The sequence below is a fragment of the Macaca nemestrina genome, chromosome 15 (assembly GCF_043159975.1).
Source record: "Macaca nemestrina isolate mMacNem1 chromosome 15, mMacNem.hap1, whole genome shotgun sequence".
In the NCBI taxonomy this organism is placed as follows: Eukaryota; Metazoa; Chordata; class Mammalia; order Primates; family Cercopithecidae; genus Macaca; species Macaca nemestrina.
Window position 1 is genome coordinate 54931604 of NC_092139.1, and position 19079 is coordinate 54950682.

The 19079-nt window shown below is 40.9% G+C and overlaps 1 protein-coding gene and 1 long non-coding RNA gene across 4 annotated transcripts in view; one reads left to right on the plus strand and one right to left on the minus strand.

Annotated features, from left to right (window-relative positions):
• Positions 1-325: 325 nt before the first annotated feature.
• LOC105486790 (uncharacterized) lies at positions 326-3761 on the minus strand. Its single transcript, XR_011613603.1, has 2 exons — positions 3610-3761; positions 326-3351 (listed from the first exon to the last, which is right to left on the minus strand). It is a non-coding gene; the product is annotated as an uncharacterized lncRNA (long non-coding RNA).
• Positions 3758-19079, plus strand: part of LOC105486791 (5'-3' exoribonuclease 2) — an 85254-nt gene continuing 69932 nt past the window's right edge. The window contains exon 1 of one of the 3 annotated variants that reach the window (XM_011749839.3): positions 3758-3914. In XM_011749839.3, coding sequence (XP_011748141.1) covers positions 3840-3914 — 75 coding nt within the window. In that variant the 5' untranslated portion in view covers positions 3758-3839. Of the gene's footprint in view, positions 3915-4221; positions 4599-19079 lie in introns of those variants that run through there. The other 2 variants (XM_011749842.3, XM_011749840.3) reach the window with 2 other exon arrangements.

The following is a 19079-nucleotide window of genomic DNA, read 5'->3' on the forward strand; positions in this document are numbered from 1 at the left end:
AAATACATCAGGTTATTCACAATGAATTTTGCAAGGATAAAGAGGGAAAGGAAGCACTGGATAGAGGGACCAACAGTAAGCAAAAAAAAACTGAGATTTTTTTTCTACAATAATTACAATGTTAATGGGGCTTAAAAATTGATGAATATTTTAAAAATCCTAGTTTCTATGTATTATATATTTGTCATATTGCTTTTCACATTAATGTAATCCAGATACTAGCTGTGGCCTTCCTCTCTCCCTTGGAGATCTAGGCAAAAATGTTTCAAAGCCTCTGGGTTCTCTGCCTGCATAAGCCCGAAGTCTGGTTCAGTATTTCTGCTAATTTCTTTTCTTTTTTTTTTTTTTTTTTTTTTTGAGACGGAGTCTCGCTCTGTCGCCCAGGCTGGGGTGCAGTGGCCGGATCTCAGCTCACTGCAAGCTCCGCCTCCCGGGTTTATGCCATTCTGCTGCCTCAGCCTCCCAAGTAGCTGGGACTACAGGCGCCCGCCACCTCGCCTGGCTAGTTTTTTTTTGTATTTTTTAGTAGAGACGGGGTTTCACCGCGTTAGCCAGGATGGTCTCGATCTCCTGACCTCGTGATCCGCCCGTCTCGGCCTCCCAAAGTGCTGGGATTACAGGCTTGAGCCACCGCGCCCAGCCTCTTTTTTTTTTTTTTTTGAGACGGAGTCTCGCTCTGTCGCCCAGGCTGGAGTGCAGTGGCGGGCAATCTCGGCTCACTGCAAGCTCTGCCTCCCGGGTTCATGCCATTCTCCTGCCTCAGCCTCCTGAGTAGCTGGGCCTACAGGCACCTGCCATAGCGCCTGCCTAATTTTTTGTATTTTTAGTAGAGATGTGGTTTCACCATGATCTCGATCTCCTGACCTTGTGATTCGCCCGCCTCGGCCTCCCAAAGTGCTGGGATTACAGGCGTGAGCCACTATGCCCGGCCTTCTTTTTTTTTTTTTTTTTTTTTTATGATAGCATCTCACTCTGTCACCCAGGCTGGAGTGCAGTGGTGCAATCATAGCTCACTGCAGCCTTAAACTCTTGGGCTCAAGTGATCCTCCTGTCTTAGTCTCCCAATTTGCTAGGATTATAGATGTGAACCACCACACCTGGCCTCCCTGCTAATTTCTAACACTAATAAATTCTCATCTCTTCTGCTTCTAGAGCTCTGTGTTGCCCAACCCGTGGTGGTTCCAGACCACAGTGACCCCAACTGGAGACTTTTAATTTGATTTCTACAAGAAAAACCCATACCAAGCCTGAGTCTGACAGGCTTTACCGGACACAATGGGCCAGGGAAAGTGTCACAATACTTAGTCCATATCCTCCTGCCACCTTTCAAGTTTCTTCTCTCTTTTACCCGCCCCTTCTCTGAGTGCCAAAACTCCAATTTTTGTACTTCTATGCAAACCAATTTCACCGCCCAGGTGAATTAGCTTGCACTCTCTAAATTTTGTTACTGGACTCTTTCCTTTGCAAGGGATAAGAATTTAGTCTAAGCCAGCTTAGGGCAAAAGGAAACTTTTGGCCGGGAGCGGTGGCTCAAACCTCGAATCCCAGCACTTTGAGAGGCCAAGGTGTGCGCATCACGAGGTCAAGATATTGAGACCATACAGGCCAACATGGTAAAATCCCGTCTCTACTAAAAACACAAAAATTAGCCAGGCGTGGTGGCACACATTGGTAGTCCAAGCTACTCGGGAGGCTGAGGCGCTACTCGAAAGGCTGAGGTGTGAGAATTGCTTGAACCCGATAGGTGGAGGTTGCAGAGAACCGAGATGGCGCCACTGCACTCCAGCCTGGCAACAGAGAGAGACTCTGTCCTAAAAAAAAAAAAAAGAAAAGAAAAGAAAAGAAACTTTTTTGGCTCACAGAATCAAAGGACAGACTTAATCAAACTGCAGGAAGAGAGGGACTTAACTGGAACCAAGGAATTAACCCTGCTTCTCTCATTGTCTACTGGCAACAAGTCCCAATTCTTATCTTTTAGCGTTCACGCACTGGAAAGATGCAGTCTCAAATTTCTTATGGTTCAAAGCTCAAAAGTGCTGGTAAGGCTGGGCGCAGTGACTCACACCTGTAATCCCAGCACTTTGGAAGGCCGAGGTGGGCGGATCACCTGAGGTTAGGAGTTCGAGACCAGCCTGGCCAACATGGTGAATCCCCATGTCTACTAAAAACACAAAAACCATCGGGGTGTCACGGCAGGCGCCTGTAATCCCAGCTACTCGGGAAGCTGAGGCAGGAGAATCGCTTGAACCCGGTGGGTGGAGGTTGCAGTGAGCCAAGATCTTGCCACTGCACTCCAGCCTGGGTGACAAAACGAGACTCCGTCTGAAAAAACAAAAAGAAAACAATAACCACCCCCGCCACACACACACACACACACACACACACACACACACACACACACACACACGCCAAAATGCTGGTTGAGGATTCTAAATGGCTCAACTTGGCCAGCTATCCCTGAACTGCCTATGGTGTGCATGTTCCTATGATGCACCTCCCAGGGAAACCAGAGGGGCTGTTTCCACGTAAAAGGAGGAATTTCACCACAGACATAATACTTTGGAATAGTTTTGACTATCCTTAAGTAAAACACGGGATGACAATTTCTCTAATTTCCACACTAGTAGTTTAAACAAAGTAGTCATCAGACCACAGAGGAGGGGCAATAAATACTGCCTGTGAGGTAACTCGGAGAAATACTTTCACAGAGGCCTCTTGAGGTGAGCATTTAGCACTGTGTGATGTGTGTCAAACCAAGAGGGGATTCAGGGAGACTTCCAGGCTTGAGCAAACGGACAAATAAACCTCCTCTTCCAGACCTCTCCTTACATATGAAAAAAATTCGTTTGAGACCACCAGAAAACAAAGGATAAAAGTATCGTGTTAGAACAAGGACGGATTAAAAATGATCTTTGCTTGAATTGAAACAAGCTATGTGCGTAAGTGACTTAACCCCTCTATAACTTGGCTTTCTTGTCATTTACACGAGGGTGCTAACAGTACCCTCACAAGGCTCAAGTGATGATTACACAGGGCAATCCCTTAGTCAATGTCTTGGTACACTGTAAACGCTCAGAAAATGCTGGAAAATCACATTGGCAATTAGTTTATACCCATAATTGTAGCTAGAAGGTTGTATTGGATGCTAAACCCCGGCTAGATTCCATTCGGTAACTATTATAATTATTTATTTGCATAAGTAACAAGCAAATTGTTGGTGCAAACCAGTCATTATTACTGTAAAATACTTTAAAATGCTCCTTTCGATAGTCTAGTTACGTACTGTGGCACAAAACCAGGAGAAACCAGGAAATGGAAATAACGAGTGAATTTTGATGCTTCGATTCTATCCTAGATAGAGATAGGTGAGAACGGAGGCAAAAGAAGACATGTTCTTCCAAACAAGAGGTAACCAAACGGGCAAGGGAGACCTCCCCCCGGGCATGCAGAGCGCAGAGATTCTGCGCTCAGGGAGCCGGAGGGCTTGGGGCTGGGAGACCCCGGCGGAGCCGCGGCAGAGTAGTCGCCCATGAGCCCCCGCGACTCAGACGCGCTCGGCTTCGCGCTCCGTGGCTGGGACCACCGAGGGCGAGCTGCAGCCTTCGTTACCCAGTCCGCCGCCGGACCCCGCTTCCGACAAGCAGCCCGGCCAGGCCCTTTTCCGCCGCTCCGTCACCCAGCCGAGCCTACTTCCCAGTTTCCCCGGCGGCGGCGCCGTGACGTCACTTCCGGTCTCAGGGGCGCACGTGGGAGGAAGTGCTGGCGCCCTCAGCCGCCGCTCCCGTCTCTTTGGTTACGCTCGTCAGCCGGGCAGCCGCCGCCTCCAGCCGTGTGCAGCTATGGGAGTCCCGGCGTTCTTCCGCTGGCTCAGCCGCAAGTACCCGTCCATCATAGTCAACTGCGTGGAAGAGAAGGTGAGGAGGCTCCAGGCGGCCGCCACACTCGAGCCGGGGGTCCTGGCATGTCTAGGCCGCGGCCCTCGGGCTCCGCCGCCTGCCCCCGGGGAGCCTTGCCGGAGCTCGCGCACTGCTGCCAGCCTCGTGAGCAGTCGCAGCCCCACACGCGGTGGGACGCGGGCTGTGGGATTCAGGACCCCGGGGGCTAGGGATTCGGGACCCTCGGCTGGGCAAGGGCCTATCTGGTTCTGAACTCGGAGGGCCGCTCCTCCCCTACCCGCTTTTTCCCGGCACCGGAAGGCCCCGCCCACTGCTTTGTTTCCTCTGGAGACCGCGCGTTTTGGGTCTCGGAAGAGGTTCAGAGGCTGTTGAGCAATGCATGCCAGGTCGGCTGAGCTAGCGGGTTACGGAGGCACGGATTCGGAGGCCTGCTTTTTGACAACCTTTTAAAGGAATCCCTGGCGGCGAGCTTTTCGTTGTTTATCAGTCGTGCCTGAAAGGTTTTCTCCTAGTGTTCAGGACCATTTGTTGTTCTGGTTAGATTGGGCGCTGAAGGCAGTATGTCAGGTCCAGGACGAACGCTATAGAATTCTGAGAAGTTACCCTTCTCTGTGTGCCTCGACTACTGGACAGGGTGGGTGCTTGTTGAAAATTTCAAGATTGCTGGATATACTCGAGCAGTACAATTTTTGTTGTTAATATGTAAGTAGATTTTTGGCCATTATTGAGTTTTGTTTTTATTGTTTTCATCATTCCGTGCGAGTTCGATTTTGTACACTTAATTAGAATTTCTGGATTGGAAATGTTCGGAGGCACATCATGCGTACCTCACTCCTTGGTTTTTGAAGGCAGTGCTTGCCTGTCAGTGTGAACTTATTTCTGCTTTTTTTTTTTTTTTTTAAACTTTCTTGGCTTCTATCCAAGGAGGAACCAAAAGCCTTGTTTTAGTGACATTCCCACTATTTCTTGTTTTTTTTTTTTTTTCAAAAAGCAACTGCTAAATTGAATGCTTGCTTCCTTTGTAAAATTTTAATCGAACTTTATTGAACTTTTGCGTGGGTTAAACAAAAAGCAACAGTTCTTGCTCTACCCCTTCTCATCCCATTTCTCCACTTTTAACTGTTTTGGTTCTGTCTCTAAGTATACTTATACTTTATCGCTTTTAGATCTGTTGAATTCTAGCTGGATAGGAGAGGATTTAGTCACTTATTCAGCCTCCCTCTATACTCTTAATGGAGTAAATCACTATATATATTTCATTGGTAAGCTTTATAACTAAGTAATTTGCCTTTTTCATTCCATCACCTGTGTAAAGTATCCCTTGACTTAATGCTTTCTAAGGTCGATCTTAGCTTTTCTTCCCTTTCACCTCAGGTTTGTCAGCTGTACTTTGCGTTGTGAGCATCCAAAATTAAATGATCAGGGCTTTGACTATACAGATTTAAAAAGCTGAAAAATCAAATCGGATAGTTGAGCGTTGACACTGTGTGGATTCAAGTTATGTACTGCGATTTTGTTTTTTGTGCTGCTTTTGTCTTTTTCCCTGGGGATGCCTTTTTTTTTTCCACTTTACATCTTTCTGCACCCAAACTCTATTTTACCAGGTAGTCTATCAAGAGTCTTTCTTCTTGAAGAGTCCTCCTTGGGGTCTTCTTTATTTTTGTTGCTGTCATACCTGGCTATTCTGTAGGCTTGCTGGAAAGCTGCATCTGGGATTTTATTATTATTATTGCTGTCATATCTTTCTTCAGTGGGAGGTACTGTTTTCTGGATCAGCCTCAGCCTCCCACATTGCTGAGATTACAGGCATGAGCCAACACACCTGGCTTTTTTTTTTTTTTTTTTTTTTTTGTATTTTTAGTAGAGACGGGGTTTGCCATGTTGGCTATGCTGTTCTCTGTCGTGACGTCACATGATCCGCCTGCCTGGGCCCCCCTTGTGCTGGGATTACAGGTGTGAGCTATGGCACCTGGCCCGTCTTTCTTCCTTTAAATCTTTTCTTAGTTTTTATTCTTAATTCTTAAGAAATGCTGTGTGGGATGTGAGATTTCCGAGTCATTGTAGGCCCCAAAATACCTCCATTCTACCCTTATACACGTGAGGGATCATTAGCTAGGCATGGATTTCGAGGTTTTTTTTTTTTTTCTTTGAGACAACGTCTAGCTCTGTCACCCAGGCTGGAGTGCAGTGGTGTGATCTTGGCTCACTGCAACCTCCACCTCCCAGGTTCAAGCCGTTCTCCTGCCTCAGCCTCCCAAGTAGCTGGGACTACAGGTGCGCCACAATGCCTAGCTAATTTTTGTATTTTTAGTAGAGATGGGATTTCACCATGTTGGGCAGGCTGATCTTGAACTCCTGACCTCAGGTGATCCACCAGCCTCTGCCTCCCAAAGTGCTGGGATTACAGGCATGAGCCATCGCACCTGGCCAGGAATTCGAGTTTTAGTATTATGTTCCCTGAAAACTTTGAAAGAAATTGTTCTTTTGTACTCTCTCATCTAGTGGTGTTGATGACAAGTTCGGTGTTAATGTGATATATTTATTTAACCAGCAGTTATATAGCATTTACCGTTGTCTTAAGAACTTTATTAACTTGTTTGATCCTTACAACCACATGACTCCTACTGTTGTAATTATTTTTATTACGTACAAATAATAGAAGCATGATATTTAGAGACAACCAATATTGTTATTATGTTATGGTGGCTCACACCTGTAATCCCAGCACTTTGGGAGGCTGAGGTGGGTGACCATCCTGGCTAACATGGTGAAACCCGTCTCTACTAAAAATACAAAAATTAGCTGCGTGTGGTGGCATGCCAGTAGTCCCAGCTACTTGGGAGGCTGAGGTAGGAGAATCCCTTGAACCCGGGAGGCGGAGGTTGCAGTGAGCTGAGATCGGGCCACCGCACTCCAGCCTGGTGATATAGCGAAATTCCGTCTCAGAAAAATAATGATTATTTTTGTTTATTATTATTACAGATGAGAAAATGGAAACACAGCAGGGTAGAGTATCATAGATACCAAGGTCCCTCAGCTGATAAATGTCAGAGCTAGTGTGGAAACCAGGACTTCATTTCTGTGCTCGTATGCTTTCATTCTTTTGTGATCAGTTTTCCTTTCTAGATTTTAAAAAGATCTTTTTCTTGATAGTGTAAACTTTCATTATTAGGTACCTAGGTATAGATGTTATTTTAAATTCAGATTCATTTTGATCAGTACGTGGCTCACTCTTTGAGTCTGGAGTCTTATGTTCTTCAAACAGCATTTTAGGGAATGCTGTTTGATGATTTCTTGACGTTTTTCTCTTCCCTTTCCAGACTCAGGATACTGGTTCTCCTAGACTCATGTATTCTTATTTTTATTTTCTCTCTCATTCTCTGGCTTTCCTTGAAACCTCCACCAGCCTTTGGCCTTTTTGCAGCTTTGTTGAGGTATACTTGACATAGAATCAACTGCAGGTAATTAAAGTGTACAATTTTTTTTTTTTTTTTTTAACTTTCTTTAAAGATGAGGTCTTGCTCTGTCACCAGGCTGGAATGTAGTGTGCAATCACGGCTCACTGCAGCCTCAAACTCCTGGGCTTAAAGTGTATAATTTAATACAGTGCATACATCTGTGAAACCAGCACAACCAAGACAGTGAACGTGACCTCCAAAACATTCCTTCTGCCCTTTTGTAGTTCCTTTCTACCATCCCTCCCTGCCACCTGTCTTGTCAACCACTGACTGATTTGCTTTCTGACCCTATCGATAAGTTTTCATTTTCTATAATTTTTTATAAATGAGATTATTTATATACTCATTTTTTGCCTCAGTTACTTTCATTCATCTTATTTATTTTGAAATTCATCCATTATTGTATGTGTAAGTAGTTTCTTTTTTTTTTCCCTTGTTTTTGAGATGGAGTCTTGCTCTTTTGTCCAGGCTGGACTGCAGTGGTGCAATCTGGGCTCACTGCAACCTCCACCTTCCGGGTTCAAGCAATTCTCCTGCCTCAGCATTCCGAGCATCTGGGATTACAGGCGCATGCCACCACACCTGGCTAATTTTTGTATTTTTAGTTGGGACGGAGTTTCACCATGTTGGCCAGGCTGGTCTTGAACTCCTAACCTCAAGTGGTCTGCCTGCCTCATCTTTTAATTTTTGGATAGTATTCTGTGTGTAGATACACCACATTTTATTTATTTATTCAGATGATTGATGAACATTGGGATTGTTTCCAGTTTTTGGCTTTCAGAAAAAGAAACCTATGAACATCTGTGTACAAGTCTTTGTAGGGAAATACACTTTCATTTATTTGGGGGAAAAAAGATTAGGAGTGAAATGGTTGGATTGTATAGTAGGTGTGTGGTTACTTAAATAGAAAAACCTGCCAGACTTTTTGTTTTTCATACTGGTTGTGCCATTTTACGTTGGCAGCAGCAGCATATCAGGGTTCCAGTTGCTCAGCTTCCTCACCAACACTTGATATGGTTAGCCCTTTTAGTTTTAGGTATTCCAGTGTACTGTTACCTTATTGTGGTTTTAAGTTGCATTTCCCTCAGATGCTTGTTTGCTTTCTGTATATTATCACAGGCGAGGTGAGGCATCTGTTCAGATCTTTTGCCCATTTTTACCTTCGGTTGTCTTACTTAAATGTAGAGTTTGTTACATATTCTCGGTGGAAATCTTTAGTTTGATATATCTTTTGCAAATGTTTTCTTTTAATCTGTGGCTTGTCTTTTTACTTCTTAACAATGTCTTGGGAGCAAACATTTAAAAATTATAGTGAAGTCTGATTAATTTTTTCCCTTTATATTTCTGCTTTTTGTATTTAAGAAATCCTTTGTCAAAGCCAAAGTCTCTTGTGTTTTCTTAGAGAAGTTTTATAGTTTTAGTTCATTCTGTGGTTTCCATTTTTTGGTCTAATTATGTGGTGAATTATCGGTCTTTAAATCCTAAAGCCACCTTGCATTCCTTGGATTAAACCCCACTTGATCATGTTGTATTATTTTTATATACTGTTGAAATCAGTTTGCTAAAGTTGTCTTGAGAATTTTTATGTCTCTGTTCACAAAAGATATTTGTAGCACTCTTAATGTCTAGTTCAGATGTCAGAATAATGTTGACCTCAAATTGAGTTCCTTCAGTTTTTTGGAAGAGTTTGTATAGAGTTAGTGTTGTTTCTTCCTAAAATATTTGATATAATTTACCAGTGAAGCCATCTGGACTTGGAGTTTTGCAGGAAGGCTTTAAGCTGCAAATTAAGTTTCTTTAGTAGATCTAGAACTATTGAGGTTACCTATTTATTTATTTTTGGATGAGCTTTTTTAGTTTGTATCTTTCACAGGTTTTGCCCATTTCATCTAAGTCAAGCTTGTCCAACCTGTGGCCTGCGAGCTGCATGTGGCCCAGGATGCTTTGAATCCTGCCCAGCACAAATTCGTAAACTTTCTTAAAACATCATGAGATTTATGCACAGACTTCTTCTTTTTTTTCAGCTCATCAGCTATCGTTAGTATTAGCGGCCCAAGACAGTTCTTCTTCCAAAGTGGCTCAGGGAAGCCAAAAGATTGGACACCCCTGATCTAAGTAGTTGAATTGGCTGACATAAAGTTGTTCATAGTATTTTCTTACTATCCTTTTTTTTGTTAAAAATGTTTTCACTCCTTCTGTTTTTACTTCTCTTTTGTTTTTTCTTCCTATTAACTTATTATTATCCTTTTAATATTGTTAGAATCTGTAGTGATGTTCTGTCTCTCATTCCTGATACTTGTAATTCTGCTTTCTTTGTTTTGCCCCATTATCAGTCTGGCTATACTGTTCTCAGATAACTAGCTTTTGGTTTCATTGTTTTTCTTTATCGTTTTTCTGTTTTCTATTTCTTTGATTCTGCTCTTATATTTATTTCCTTGTTATGCTTACTTTGGGTTTAACTTGTTTTTTCTCCTCCTTGTTTATTAAGGTAGAAGCTGAGGTCATTGTTTTGAGACATTTCTTCTTTGATACAGATCTTTCTTTTTTTTTTTTTTTGAGACGGAGTCTCGCTCTGTCGCCCAGGCTGGAGTGCAGTGGCAGGATCTCAGCTCACTGCAAGCTCCGCCTCCCGGGTTTACGCCATTCTCCTGCCTCAGCCTCCCGAGTAGCTGGGACTACAGGCGCCCGCCACCTCGCCCGGCTAGTTTTTTGTATTTTTTAGTAGAGACGGGGTTTCACCGTGTTAGCCAGGATGGTCTCGATCTCCTGACCTCGTGATCCGCCCGTCTCGGCCTCCCAAAGTGCTGGGATTACAGGCTTGAGCCACCGTGCCCGGCCTTGATACAGATCTTGAGTGCCATAAGTTGCCTTCTAGATATTGTTTAAACAGTGTGCCACAAATATTGACATGTTGTATTTTCATTTTCATCCATTTAGAAATATAGTCTAGAACTCCCTTTGGCCCATTGGTTATTTAAGAGTGTTACTTAATTTTCACACACGGGAGATTTTCCAGGTATTTTTTCCCGTTAGTGATTTTTAGTTTAATTCACTTATCAGAGATCATACTTAATTTGAGTTCTGTTAAAGTTTATCAGACTGGTTCAGAATATGGTCTCTATGAATGGTTTATGTGCATTTGAAAAGGATACATTTTTTGCTGCTGTGAAATTTTGACTATAACCTTTGGATTTTCCTGTTTCTCCTTTCAGTTCTGTTGGTTTTTGCTCCGTGTATTTTGAAGCTCTTTTATTAGGTACATAAATGCTTAACATTGTTCTAGTTTTTTGATGAATAATATGCTTATCATGAAATGACCTTCACTATTTTTGGTTTGCTTACTTACTAAGTACTCTTTACTGATTCAATCATCAGCTTCTTCACTTCATGTACTTTAACTGCTTGGCTCATACAGTCTTCCATTTATCAGCTTTCTGACCATCGGAAAATGACTTAAATGCCTAAACTCTGGAGAGCTGGAGCTTCTTGTTAAAACCAAACCCCAAGATAATTTTTTTTTTTTTTTGAAGATGGAGTCTTGCTCTGTCGCCCAGGCTGGAGTGCAGTGGGGCGATCTCTGCTCACTGCAACCTCCACCTCCTGGGTTCAAGCTATTCTCCTTCCTCAGCCTCCCAAGTAGCTGGGACTACCAATGTGCGCCATGACACCTGGCTAATTTTTGTGTTTTTAGTAGAGGTTTCACCACGTTGGCTAAGCTGATCTTGAACTCTTGACCTCAGGCGATCTGCCTGCCTCAGCCTCCCAAAGTGCTGGGATTACAGGCATGAGCCACCATGCCTGGGCCCTAGATAAATCAAATAACACAGTTTAATTGAGCAGTGAACAGTTTGCCAATTGAGTGGCCCTCAGAACCAGAAGAGGTTTGGGGAGCTCTCGAAAACGGAAGTGAGATATAAAAACAGTTTGATCTTTGGCTTATTTGAATATGGCCAGGTAAGTTGGCAACCTGTGATTGACTGAAGCTCAACTGCTGTGATTGGCCGAGACTCTGCTTTCTGTTACAAAAGCGTGCTCCTAAGTTAGGCTTTTCCTTAATGGACTTTGTATAAGTAATATTGCAGTTCTTCAAGTGAAGAATCAGGAAGGAGCCATTCTCAGGCAAAATTTGATGTAAGTTATCACACTACGCTACACTGCTGCTCCCTACAGTTTTCCCCTCTGGTGATCTCTGTGCAAGGGCTGAAACCAGTAGGCTGTGTGTCCTCATTTGTTATCAGCTGGGAATGTGTGTGTTGGGTGACTCAATTTTTCACTGCCCTGTGCATGTCCACAAATGACTGCGAAAGTACCATGATTATTAATTTTGGGGTTAAAAATAAATTTCAGTGAGTAGACACATTTGCAAACACAGGATTCATGAATAGTGAAAGTTGGCTATGTGTGTATCACAGAGGGTGGTTGTGTGGATTAGATGTATTAATACCAGTTATACATTCCTAGTACAGAAGCATTTGCTAAATGGCAACTATTTGGGAAATCTGATTTCAGAATTTTATTTGGTGAATTAATTTTTAGTACTTTATGTGTCCAAGTAAAGGCAGAGATGTTTTTGAGTCTAACTCTTGGTGATGCTGCGTTGTAGTGTACAGTGTGGTCTTACTGTTTTCATGTAATGAAATCCAGGTTTCCTCCACTGCCTCTTTTCTCTCTTCCATTTCATTGAGTACTACTTTGGTGATAGGCTGATATCACTCTGAGGGAAGGGAGAAAAATAATAAGGCGGACATTTATCCTTATCCTACATTCTATTTTCTCCAATATGATTGTTTTTTTGGAGCTGGTTACCACATTCTTTAAACAGCTTTGTTGAGATATGATTTGTATACAATAAAATTCACCCATTTAAAGTGTACAGCTCAATGATTTTTAATATTTTCACAAATGTGTGCATCCATCGCCACAGTCAATTTTAGAACATTTTAATCACCTTGAAAAGAAACTTGTACTCTTTAGCTATTGTCCCTCTATCTGCTGTCACCTCTTCTCCCAACCTTAAGCAACCACTGATCTACTTTATGTCTGTGTAGATTTTTCCTAGTCCGGACTTTCACGTGAGAGGAATCTATAGAATATGGTCATTTCTGGCTGGCTTCTTTCACTTAACATTACGTTTTCAAAGTTCACCCATGTTGTAGCATGTTTCAGTACTTTATTATTTGCTTATGGCCAAATACTGTGCCATTGTATGGATATACCACATTTTGTTCATCCATTTATCTGTTGATAAACATTTGAACAGCTTCTATCTTTTGGCTATTATGAATAATGCTGTTTTAAATATTCATGTTACATTTCTATGTGGATATGTTTTCATTTTTCTTGGGTGTATACCTAGGGGTAGAGTTGCTGGATTACATGGTTTAATCATTTGAAGAACTGCCAGCCGCTTTCCCAGGTTCTCGCTCTGTTGCCCAGGCTGGAGTACAATGGCATGATCATAGCTCTCTGCAGCCTTGAACTCCTGGGCTCAAGCGATTCTCCTGCCTCAGTCTCCCAAATATCTTGGACTAGAGGCATGTGTCACTATGCTTGGCTAACTTTTTTTTTTAAAGAGATGGAATTTCCCTGTGTTGACTGGTCTTGAACTCCTAGCCTCAAGTGATTGCACTATTTTATATTCCCACCAGTAATGTATGAGGGTTCCAGTTTTTCCACATTTTTGATGTGAAGCATGTTTACTGTGTGCTGCTTACCAACTTGTCTGAGTCTGATGAGATAAGGACATCCACGTACAGTGTTACATGAAGAGGGTTTATTATTTACAAATAGACAGTAAAGGACAACAGAAGCCTAGGATTCATTCTGAATGGGTCCCCCATGGCTCAGGAAATGTGCCCAGGGCAGATAGAGTCTTGACTGCAGGGGCCACACTTGCATGGTGGCAGAGGAACCCCAAAAGGCAGCCCACTCTGGGTTATACACCTCAGGGTTCATGTGACACACTGAGCTAATGCTTTGAAAAACGTTCTGCTTCCGGGGTTGAAAGGTACAGAGCCCACCTTGTCCCAGGCAGTGGTGCCATCACTCAAGATGTTACATTCCTGGGAGGGACAGGAGCAAGGCTGGACATTTTTAGGCAGTTCTTCCCTATTTCAGGATATTGCATTCCCATCACATTCTACAGTCACTTTTGAGAACTATGAGCAAGAAAAGGAACTGAGTTGGTCCAAGGCCAACCAAAGAACCATCCCACACTTGCCAACACTTGTTACCTGACTTGGCTTTAGCCGTTCTAGTGGGTGTGTGACGTGGTATTTCCTGTGGTTTTGATTTGCATTTTCCTGATGACTAGTGGTGTTGAGCATCTTTTCATGTGCTTACTGGCCATCTGTGTATCTTTTGGAGAAATGTCTATTTAGGTTCTTTGTCTCCTCTTCCCCCTTTTTCTTTGAGACAGGGTCTCACTCTTGTTACCCAGGCTGGAGGATAGTGGCACAATCTCAGCTCACTGCAACCTCCATCTCCTAGGGTCAAGTTCATCCTCCCACCTCAGCCTCCTGAGTAGCTGGGACTACAGACAGGCACTACCATACCCGACTAACTTTTTGTATTTTGGATTGAGACAGAGTTTTGCCACATTGCCCAGGCTGGTCTCGAACTCCTGAGCTCAGATGGTCCACCTGCGTCAGCCTCCCAAAGTGTTGGGATTACAGGTGTGAGCCACCATACCCGGCCTCTTTGCCTTTTAAAAATTGGGTTGGCCTGTTATTGAATTGTAAGAGTTTTAAAGAATATATTCAGAATATAAGCCCCTTATGAGATAAATGATTTGCAAATATTTTCCCACATTCTGTGGATTGTCTTTCCACTTTCTTGATGGTGTCCTTTGAAGAATAAAAGTTTAAAATTTTGTCAGGGCGTGGTGACTCAGGCTTGTAATCCCAGCACTTTGGGAGGCTGAGGCGGGCCGATCACTTGAGGACAGGAGTTTGAGACCAGCTTGGCCAACATGGTGAAACCGTGTCTCTACTGAAAATACAGAAAATTAGCCGGGCCTGGTGGCGGGCGCCCATAATTCCAGTTACTTGGGAGGCTGAGGCAGGAGAATGGCTTGAACCCAGGAGGCAGAGGTTGCAGTGAGCCAAGATTGCGCCATTGCACTCCAGCCTGGGCAACAAGAGCACAACTCAGTCTCAAAAAACAAAAAAAAGTTTAAAATTTTGATGATGAAGTGCAGTTCATCTGCTTTTTTCTTTTTATCGTTTGTGCTTTTGGTGGCATATCTAAGAATTCCACTGCCAAATTCAAGGTCACAAAGATTTACACCTGTTTTTTGGAAGAGTTTTAGAGTTTTAGCTCTTAAATGTAGGTTCATGATCCATTTTGAGTTGTTTGAGTTGAGTTAAGGTGTGAAGTAATAGTCCAGCTTCACTTTCTTGCATTGGCTCTCCAGTTGTCCTATGCCATTTGTTGAAGACTGTTCTTTTCTCCGTTAAATGATCTTGACACCATGTAAAAATCAGCTAATAATAGCTATGTGCATTTATTTCTGGACTCAGTTCCATTCCGTTGATCTAAATGTTTATCCTTGTCCCAGGACCACACTGTCTTGATTACTGTTGCTTTGTAGTAAGCTTTGAAATCAGGAAATAGAGTATGATTCCTACTTTATTCTTTTCCAGGATTATTTTGGCTATTACGGCTGCCTTGCAATTTTATATGAAATTTTATAAGCAGCTCGTCAGGTTCTACAAATAAATCAGCTGGGATTCTGGTATAGATCACATTGAATTTGTCAATCAGTTTGAGGAGTATTGTCATCTTAATGTTGAGTCGTCTGTTCCATAAATATGGGATGTTTTCTATTTATTTAGAACTATTTTGATTTCTGTCAACAATGTTTTGTAGTTTTCAAAATATAAATTTTGCATTTCTTTGTTAGATTTAGCCCTAGTTTTTTGATACTATTGTGAGAATGTTTTAATTTTATTTTTGGAATACTCATTGCAGGTGTATAGAAATGTAATTTATTTTTATATATTGATTTTGTATCCTATAACCTTGCTGAAGTCATATATCCTAATAATTTTCTAGTAGATTCCTTAGGATTTTCTATATAGAAAATCATGTCATGTGCAAATACAGTTTAATTTCTTTTTTTCTAATACCAATACGTTTTCTTTTTCCTGCCTAATTGCCCTGGCTGGAACCTCCAGAATAGAAGTGGCAAGAGCAGGCATCTTTGTCTTGTTCCTGATTTTAGAGGGAAAGCATTTAGGCTTTGACTGCCAAGTGTGATGTTAACTGTTGGATTTTTTGTTTTGTTTTGTTTTGCAGATGCCCTTTATGTTGAGAATTTCCATTCTATTTCTAGTTGAGTATTTTTTTAATCATGAAAGTGTTAGATTTTTCTAATGCTTTTTCTGTATAAAGATGATCATGTGATTTTGCTTTGCAATCTGTTTATATGATGTGTTTCATTGATTGGTTTTTGGATGTTCAACCAACTTTGCATTTCTAGGATAAATCCTACTTGGTGGTGGTGTATAATAGTTTAATATATTGCTGACTTCTGTTTGCTACTCCAGTCGTCTTGCAGTATCTGTGAGGGATTGGTTCCAGGACCTCCTGTGGATGCCAAAATCAATAGAGGCTCAAATTTCTGATATATAATGGTTTAGTATTTGCATATAATCTATGCACATCTTCTCGTATATTCTAAATAATCCCTAGGTTACTTAAATACCTGGTACAATGTAAATGCTGTAGTTGTTACACTGTATCGTTTAGGGAATAATGACAAGAAAAGGTCTGCACATGTTTAGTACCAACACAACTGTCCATTTTTTTTCCTGAATATTTTCGATCCGTAATTGGCCTATTCCACAGAGTAGAATCAACAGATGTGGAGGGCTGACTGTATTCTGTTGAGGATTTTTGCATCCATGCTCATAAGAAATGCTGGTCTGCAGTTTTTTCTTTTATGTTTTTGTGTGGTCTTGGTATTGGTCATATTGGCCCAATAAAATGTGTTCAGAATTGTTGGGAAGAATTCATGAAGAATTTGTACTAATTCTTCTTTTGAATGTCTGATGTAATTCAGCCGTGAAGCCATTTAGGCTTGGACTTTTCTTTGTGAATAATTTGTGGATTACTGATTTAATCTCTTTAACTTGTTACGGGTTTATTCGGATTATCTCTTTCTTGAATCATTTTTGGTAGTTTGTGTCTTTCTAGTAATTTGTCCATTTCATCTAAGTTATCTAATTTGTTGGTGTATGACTATTTATAGTGTTTCTTTATCATCCTTTTTTTGTTTTTATAAGGTTAACTGTAATGTCCGCTCTCGTCTCTGATTCTAGTAATTTGAATCTTCCTTCCTTTTTCCTTAATCAAACTAGCAGAAGGTTTGTCATTTTTTGGTTGATCTTTTTAAAAAACTAGCTTTGTTGGTTTCGCTTTTTCTCTGTTTTTGAATTTTCTTTTCATTAATTTCTGCTCTAATCTTTTATTCTTTCTGCTTGCTTTAGGTTTAGTTTACTCTCTTTTGGTATCTTAGGTGGAAAGTTAGGTAATTGATTTGAGATTTTTTTTTTTAATTAACTTTTTCAGAGCCAAATACTTCTGAAGAGATATTTCTTAATCTAAGCATTTACAACTATAAATTTCCATCTGAACACTGCTTTATATGTATTCCGTAACATTTTGTATATTGTGTCTTCATTTGTATTGATCCCAAAGTATTTTCTGATTTCCTGTTTGATTTCTTCCTAGACCCCTTGGTTATTTGACAGTGTTGTTTAATTTCCATATATTTGTGAATTTGCTAATTTTTTTTCTCTTAGTGATTTCTAATTTCATTGTGGTCAGAGGATATACTTTGTATTATTTCTATGCTTTTAATTTTTTCGAGAGCATATTTCATGTACACCTGAGAATGTATATTCTGTTGTTAGGTGTAATGTGCTATAAACATCTGTTAGGTCTCTGTTGATAGTGTTGTTAAAGTTATCTGTTTTTATGTTGATCTTCTGTTTTGTTCTGTTATTGAAAGTGGAGTATTGAAGTCTCCAGCTATCAGTGTTGAATTGCCATATGTTTTGTTTTGTATATTTTGGTGCTGTTATTAGGTGCACCTGTATTTTTAATTGTTACATCTTTTTCTTGATGGATTTACTTTTTATCATTATAAAATGACCTTCTACCTCCAGTAACATTTTTTTATTTGTTTTAGTCTATTTTATCCGATATCAGTATAGCCACTCCAGTTTTCTTGTAGTTGCTGTCTGCATGATTATCTTTTCTCATCCATTTACTTTTACTCTTTTGGGTGTTTGAATCTCAAGTATATCTCCTGTATATAACACATAGTTGGATCATGTTTTAAAATCTGCTTTGACAAGCTACCTTTTCGTTGGATTGTTTGATCCATTCACATTTTAATGTAATTATTGATAGAGCTACGTTTTACTTTTTGTTTTTTGTATGTCTCATGTCATTTTTCTCTTTCTCCTTCGTGCTTTCTTTTGTAATGAGAGGCTATTTTCTAATATAGCATTCTAATTTTTTTCTTTTCTTATTCAGCGGCCAGTTACTAGAAGGATTCTAATTTCATTAGTAATTTTTTTCCACTATATATATTTTTCAAAGTCATTGTTCTAGAGATTACCCTATGTATCTTATCAGAATCAGATTCAGATTTATACTAGCTTAATTTCAGTAATATATGCTAAAATTTATTGAACTTTACTGCTATATAGTTCAATTCCCATCCCCCCTTTGTATATTATTGTTATATATATTACATATATTGACATAACCCAACAATACTTTTTTTTAAGTGTTACTTTACCATCTGCAGCCATTTCCTTAGCCCACTGCAACTTTGTTTCCATCCACCCCTTTTGTGCTATTAGGGCAAATATGTTACACGTATATTACATTCTACCTTATAAGCTCAACATTATACTATATAATATTTACACATTTGCTTTTTAATTCAGTTAATAAAGGAGGGGAAAATATACTTGTGCTTATTGTTTGCATGGACTTGCATTACCATCTGGAGTCACTTGCCTTAGTAACTTTAGTAAACTTTTTGTAACTTTATAGCTGGAATAACTTGGTTTAGTAGTTTTTGAAAGTGTGGTCTGTTAGCAACAATTCGGTCAGCTTTTTATTCATCTGAGTCTTCATGTCACCCCAGTTTTGAACCATAGCTTTCCTGGACTGAGAATTCTTGGTTGACAGGGTTCTTTTGTTGTTGTTTGTTTGTTTCCACTTCTCCACTGCTTTTTATGTTATCCCACTACCTATTGGCCTTCTTTGTTTGTTTGTTTGTTTATTTATTTATTTTGAGATGGAGTCTCACTCTGTCACCCAGACTGGAGTGCAGTGGCACGATCTTGGCTCACTGCAACCTCCATCTCCTGGGTTCAAGTGATTCTCCTGCCTCAGCCTCCCTAGTAGCTGGGGCTACAGGCATGCACCACCACACTCGGCTAATTTTTTATATTTTTAGTAGAGATGGGGTTTCACCATGTTGGCCAGGCTGAACTCGAACTCTTAAATTGTAGATCTTTCCGGGGATTAGTTTCTGAGGTCAGTGTTTGGTATTTGTGCCAAATCCAGGAGGGCTCCTCCCAGCCATCTTAATGCCTAGTTTTCTTCTGCAAACTAGCTTGTAGTCCAGGCCTGTATCTTCATTAGATCCATTAGTCTCCTCCCAATTGCTTTTCATCATAACTTGCACTGTTTTGGTTTG